The following is a 7,426-nucleotide window of genomic DNA, read 5'->3' as shown; positions in this document are numbered from 1 at the left end:
CTGTGCAAAATGTGGCACTTTTAGACTGTAATTTCCAATGGTAAATTGGAAATTACCATTTTATCTGCCTGACTTTTATGGCCCCAGACTAGTTGGAGTAACGTTATTGGCTGTTCTACGTAATGACTCGGTGACATCACAAAGTCATCACCGCAAAACATGCCCTTTGAAATGAAACGTTAACTAAACAAAATGTCATTCAGCAACTTTTTACCGACAGATCCAACAAAGATTATTTATCAAAACCTCTGAACACGCCATCTGCTGTGTAGCCAAACACACTTCCTTGATTGGCCAACCCAACTGATCGGCTTTGTGGATTGGCCAACCTTTGCGTGACATCAGTGTCACTGAAGCAATATAAGTGACAACACACACATTAGCACTCCAGTGTTGTTCAGAGCGAGACATTAAGAATCTAACCTATTCTACGGCCTGAGAAATGTTCTGCTGGAGGGTACATCTGAATGGAGGACCAGAAGGATCCTCTTATGCTACTTCTGCTGCTGCTGCAGTGAAGCATGAGGTGTACTACTTTGGAGGGGTCTGTGACCATAACACTCCATTGCCGATTGATGTGCACGTTTTCAACACAGTGTCTTTGCGCTGGATGAAGTTGCCTCCTTTGACACCTGGAAGAGGAGACATTGATGTTCCCACCAAGCGTGAGGGCCACTCAGCTGTACTGATAGAAGATACCATCTACATCTGGGGAGGGTACCCTAACTTCACTGTTCTTTATGGATTTGATGTCAACACCCATGGATGGTTCAAGCCCAGGGTGTCAGGGACTGTTCCAGAGGAGAGGCTGGGTCACTCAGCCTGTGTCTTGGGGAAGGTCATGTTTATCCATGGAGGATACACCCAGCGGATTGTTGTATGGATTAATGACATCTACAAGTTGGACACCACTACAATGGTCTGGTCTTTAATTAACACCAGAGGCAATACAGTACATGCTTCATCACGTCACTCTGCCACCATCATCGGGACAAAGATGTTTGTATTTGGGGGTCTAGGGTACTGGGAGGACTACAACATCAGAGTGTTTGACACAGAGACCAATTGCTGGTTGAACACGCCATCTGCACAGCTTCTTCCAGAAAAACGATGGGGTCATTCAGCCTTTAGCTACAGGGGAGAGCTGTACATATTTGGTGGCCAGAAATATGGCCAGACCTTCAATGATCTGTGGAAATTTAACCCAGAGAGTTTCTCGTGGAAGAAGGTTGAGCCCAAGGGTAAAGGAACGGGTTCAAGGAATAGTAGGTGCTGTTGCATGGTGGGAGATTGTGTCATCGTCCTTGGAGGACTGAAAACATCCATCTTAGACTTGAGTCCTAGTCTTAAGACGTTATGCAAGCTAGCAGTTATTCAGTACGGACTGGAGCAGTCAGAAGTCCCACACAACATCAGGTGGGAACTGGCAGCCATGACTGCCCACAGCAACTGAAAACAATCGGTCTACTAAAAAAAGAAAGAAACTAGAAATTGTGATTGCCGATGTCCCTACTGGGGAGCCAATCACGGAGGGGGGATGATCATGACGTTCCAAGGTGCCTGTGCTTCAATGCAAAGTGTTATGATGAGGAGTCAAAACAGTTCAAGGGGAAAACCCTTTGAGAAAAAGGGAACAATATGTGCAGACTAGACTGGCATTCTTTCTCATCATCTCATGTAAACCCTTTAGCCAATCAGACATCACGATTTCCCATGTTGTGATGTCAACCTTTCCCCCTCCCTGATTGGCTCCCCATTAGAGTCAACGGAAACCCACCCTGGCCACAATAGGCGATGTAAATGGCATGAACCTGCAGACACCGGAAGTGGCGGAAGTGGCGCGGTTAACGGAAGTTACGTCATGCGATGCCGTCTTCCGGTGAAATTCTCCTGGCGGAAGTAGCACCGTTTCATGCCGTTTCAGCCTATGGGCGTAAGCAGTCTTTTCTCTTTGCAGATGAGTAAGCAAGCCTGGCTACGCAAGGCTAACGGAAACCACACTTAGAATGACGTCTGATTGGCTGAAGGGTTACACGGGATGATGGGTAAAAACGCACTTTCCCCCATTTAATTCTAATTGTACTTTTCCCCCATTAATTGCACTTTTCCCTCATTGAATTCCAATTGCACTTTTCCCCCATTGAATTCCAATTGCACTTTTCCTCCATTGAATTCCAATTGCAATTCTAAAAAATCTAGTTTCCATCAATTTCCAATTGCAGCGGAAAAGTTTATCCAGAATAAAGTTCCCCCAGAATTATAGTGTGGGCAACCACACTAACTAATAACTAGTTTTCTAATAACTAGAAAAGATGCAATTGGACATTTTGGACACACAAGTGGTGCCTATTTATTGTCTCGATAGCCAAATTGTCCTGTGAAGCGTGACCAATCCACAAGCTAGCACCACTCCCCCATTGAACTCAATGGACTTACTATGGTGATGTCACCGAGAATGCTGCTTCCTGATTGTCTAAAAGTTGACCATAATAAAATAATGTCCGAACTAGAACAATAAATAGTCTGGTTGCCCCACTGGCAACCAAATTAACTAGAACCCCACTCTGTGGAGGTCCCAACTTGCGACTTGTGCACAAGTAGGCCATGTATGGCCGACTTGTGCGCCTGCAGAGCGCACCATGAGGTGAGCTCACCACTGGCAATGCCAGTGACATCACCACTGGCATCACCAGGAATGCTGGTCCCTCATTGGCTGTTAATGATGACGTTGCCAGAAATGCTAGTCCCTGATTGGGCTACGGCCTTAAACAAAGAAGGACAGAATGTGTATTTTATATCTTTATCCAGTAAGACACCCTAAGGGCGAGGTCGTGGACATGGGCGTGTGCACACATCCGCCTGCATGGGTGACAGCAGACTGCTGGGCGAGCCCTGGCGCTTTGGCATGAGATCCACCAAATGCACAGACCTGGTTGGTTGTTTCAGTTGTTACAGACGACGTCAGTTGGAGTAACATTATTGGCTGTTCTACGTAATGGCTCGGTGACATCACAAAGTCATCACCGCAAACCATGCCCGTTGAAATGAAACGTTAACTAAACAAAATGTCATTCAGCAACTTTTTTACCGACAGATCCAACCCGCTGTAGGAACTTCACCTGAAGATTATTTATCAAAACTTCTGAACGCGCTGTCTGCCGTGTAGCCGAACACACTTCTGTGATTGGACAACCCAACAGATCGGTTTGTGGATTGGCCAACCATTGCGTGACATCAGTGTCACTGAAGCAATATAAGTGACAACACACACATTAGCACTCCAGTGTTGTTCAGAGTGAGAATCTAAACTAATCTACGGCTTGAGAAATGTTTTGCTGGAGGGTACATCCGAATGGAGGACCAGAAGGATACTCTTATGCTGCTCCTGCTGCAGTGGAGCACGAGGTGTACTACTTTGGAGGGGTCTTTGACCAAAACACTCCATTGCCGATTGATGTGCACGTTTTCAACACAGTGTCTTTATGCTGGAGGAAGTTGCCCACAGTGACGTCTGGAAGAGGACAACATCATCTTGATGTTCCCACCAAGCGTAATGGCCACACAGCTGTGCTGATAGAAGATACCATCTACATCTGGGGAGGATATCCTTACTGCATTGTTCTTTATGGATTTGATGTCGATGCCCACAGATGGTTCAAACCCAGGGTGTCAGGGACTGTTCCAGAGGAGAGGCAGGGTCACTCGGCCTGTGTCTTTGGGAAGGCCATGTTTATCCATGGAGGATGCGCCTGGCGGAATCTATGGATTAATGACATCTACAAGTTGGACACCACTACAATGGTCTGGTCTTTAATTAACACCAGAGGCACTACAGCACATGCTTCATCACATCACTCTGCCACCATCATCGGGACAAAGATGTTTGTATTTGGGGGTATAGGGTACTTGGGGAACATCAACATCAGAGTGTTTGACACAGAGACAAATGGCTGGTTGAACACACCACCTGCACAGCTTCTTCCAGAAGAACGCTGGGGTCATTCAGCCTTTAGCTACAGGGGACAGCTGTACATATTTGGTGGCCGGAAATATGGCCAGACCTTCAATGATCTGTGGAAATTTAACCCAGAGAGTTTCTCCTGGAAAAAGGTTGAGCCCAAGGGTAAAGGAACCGGTTCAAGGAATAGTAGGTGCTGTTGCATGGTGGGAGATTGTGTCATCGTCCTTGGAGGACTGAAAACATCCATCTTAGATTTGAGTCCTAGTCTTAAGACGTTATGCAAGCTAGCAGTTATTCAGTACGGTCTGGAGCAGTCAGAAGTCCCACACAACATCAGGTGGGAACTGGCAGCCATGACTGCCCACAGCAACTGAAAACAATCGGTCTACTAAAAAAGAAAGAAACTAGAAATTGTTGTTGCCGATGTCTCTAATGGGGAGCCAATCACGGAGGGGGAATGATCCTGACGTTCCAAGGTGCCTGTGCTTCAATGCAAAGTGTTATGATGAGGAGTCAAAACAGTTCAAGGGGAAAACCCTTTGAGAAAAAGGGAACAATATCTGCAGACTAGACTGGCATTCTTTCTCATCATCTCATGTAAACCCTTTAGCCAATCAGACATCACGATTTCCCATGTTGTGATGTCAACCTTTCCCCCTCCCTGATTGGCTCCCCATTAGAGTCAACGGAAACCCACCCTGGCCACAATAGGCGATGTAAATGGCATGAACATGCAGACACCGGAAGTGGCGGAAGTGGCGCGGTTAACGGAAGTTACGTCATGCGATGCCGTCTTCCGGTGAAATTCTCCTGGCGGAAGTAGCACCGTTTCATGCCGTTTCAGCCTATGGGCGTAAGCAGTCTTTTCTCTTTGCAGATGAGTAAGCAAGCCTGGCTACGTGAGGCTAACGGAAACCACACTTAGAATGACGTCTGATTGGCTGAAGGGTTACACGGGATGATGGGTAAAAACGCACTTTCCCCCATTTAATTCTAATTGTACTTTTCCCCCATTAATTGCACTTTTCCCTCATTGAATTCCAATTGCACTTTTCCCCCATTGAATTCCAATTGCACTTTTCCTCCATTGAATTCCAATTGCAATTCTAAAAAATCTAGTTTCCATCAATTTCCAATTGCAGCGGAAAAGTTTATCCAGAATAAAGTTCCCCCAGAATTATAGTGTGGGCAACCACACTAACTAATAACTAGTTTTCTAATAACTAGAAAAGATGCAATTGGACATTTTGGACACACAAGTGGTGCCTATTTATTGTCTCGATAGCCAAATTGTCCTGTGAAGCGTGACCAATCCACAAGCTAGCACCACTCCCCCATTGAACTCAATGGACTTACTATGGTGATGTCACCGAGAATGCTGCTTCCTGATTGGCTAAAAGTTGACCGTAATACAATAATGTCCAGACTAGAACAATAGTCTGGTTGCCCCACTGGCAACCAAACTAACTAGAACCCCACTCTGTCGAGGTCCCAACTTGTGACTTGTGCACAAGTAGGCCATGCCATGTATGGCCTACTTGTGCGCCAGCAGAGCGCACCATGAGGTGAGCTCACCACTGGCAATGCCAGTGACATCACCACTGGCATCACCAGGAATGCTGGTCCCTCATTGGCTGTTAATGATGACGTTGCCAGAAATGCTAGTCCCTGATTGGGCTACGGCCTTGAACAAAGGAGGACAGAATGTGTATTTTATATCTTTATCCAGTAAGACGCCCTAAGGGCGAGGTCGTGGACATGGGCGTGTGCACACATCCGCCTGCATGGGTGACAGCAGACTGCTGGGCGAGCGCTGGCGCTTTGGCATGAGATCCACATTATGCACAGACCTGGTTGGTTGTTTCAGTTGTTACAGACGACGTCAGTTGGAGTAACATTATTGCCTGTTCTACGTAATGACTTGGTGACATCACAAAATCATCAGCGCAAATCATGCCCTTTAAAATGAAACGTTAACTAAACAAAATGTCATTCAGCAACTTTTTACCGACAGATCCAACCCGCTGTAGGAACTTCACCTGAAGATTATTTATCAAAACTTCTGAACACGCTGTCTGCCGTGTAGCCGAACACATTTCTGTGATTGGACAACCCAACAGATCGGCTTTGTGGATTGGCCAACCATTGCGTGACATCAGTGTCACTGAAGCAATATAAGTGACAACACACACATTAGCACTCCAGTGTTGTTCAGAGTGAGAATCTAAACTAATCTACGGCTTGAGAAATGTTTTGCTGGAGGGTACATCCGAATGGAGGACCAGAAGGATACTCTTATGCTGCTCCTGCTGCAGTGGAGCACGAGGTGTACTACTTTGGAGGGGTCTTTGACCAAAACACTCCATTGCCGATTGATGTGCACGTTTTCAACACAGTGTCTTTATGCTGGAGGAAGTTGCCCACAGTGACGTCTGGAAGAGGACAACATCATCTTGATGTTCCCACCAAGCGTAATGGCCACACAGCTGTGCTGATAGAAGATACCATCTACATCTGGGGAGGATATCCTCCCCAGATGTAGATGGTATCTTCTATGGATTTGATGTTGACGCCCACAGATGGTTCAAACCCAGGGTGTCAGGGACTGTTCCAGAGGAGAGGCAGGGTCACTCAGCCTGTGTCTTTGGGAGGGCCATGTTTATCCATGGAGGATGCACCTGGCGGAATCTATGGATTAATGACATCTACAAGTTGGACACCAGCACGATGGTCTGGTCTTTAATTAACACCAGAGGCACTGCAGCACATGCTTCATCATGTCACTCTGCCACCATCATCGGGACAAAGATGTTTGTATTTGGGGGTCTAAAGTCCTGGGAGAACAACAACATCAGAGTGTTTGACACAGAGACTAACTGCTGGTTGAACACACCACCTGCACAGCTTCTTCCAGAGGAATGCTGGGGTCATTCAGCCTTTAGCTACAATGGACAGCTGTACATATTTGGTGGCCAGAAATATGGGTATAGCCAGACCTTCAATGATCTGTGGAAATTTAACCCAGCGAGTTTCTCCTGGAAGAAGGTTGAGCCCAAGGGGAAAAGAACAGGTTCAATGTATAGTAGGTGCTGTTGCATGGTGGGAGATTGTGTCATCGTCCTTGGAGGACTGAAAACATCCATCTTAGATTTGAGTCCTAGTCTTAAGACGTTATGCAAGCTAGCAGTTATTCAGTACGGTCTGGAGCAGTCAGAAGTCCCACACAACATCAGGTGGGAACTGGCAGCCATGACTGCCCACAGTAACTGAAAACAATCGGTCTACTAAAGAGAAAGGTGCACCCAAACTCCAGAGAGGGGAAGGCGTCTGTTATTCAATGCAAAGTGTTTTGATGATGAGTCAAAGCAATTCAAGGTGGAAACACTTTGAGAAAAGGGAACAATAGTGTGCAGACTATTGTTCTTGGCGTTCTTACTCATCTCATGTAGCCCCAACCTGACTCCG

The 7,426-nt window shown here is 46.4% G+C and overlaps 1 protein-coding gene across 1 annotated transcript; it reads left to right on the top strand.

Annotated features, from left to right (window-relative positions):
• Nucleotides 1-442: 442 nt before the first annotated feature.
• On the top strand, nucleotides 443-1,453 carry LOC308291823 (kelch domain-containing protein 3-like; the record flags this gene model as incomplete). The annotated part of the gene is made up of 1 exon (XM_080733955.1): nucleotides 443-1,453. One exon carries the CDS (start codon nucleotides 443-445, stop codon nucleotides 1,451-1,453), a length of 1,011 nt encoding a protein of 336 aa, XP_080590081.1.
• Between the last annotated feature and the right edge of the window lie 5,973 nt (nucleotides 1,454-7,426).

Source organism: Nannobrachium achirus (genome assembly GCF_963921795.1).
Source record: "Nannobrachium achirus genome assembly, chromosome: 9".
Lineage (NCBI taxonomy): Eukaryota > Metazoa > Chordata > Actinopteri > Myctophiformes > Myctophidae > Nannobrachium > Nannobrachium achirus.
Note: the sequence above shows the minus strand (reverse complement) of the source record. Positions and strands in the feature narration are given on the sequence as shown.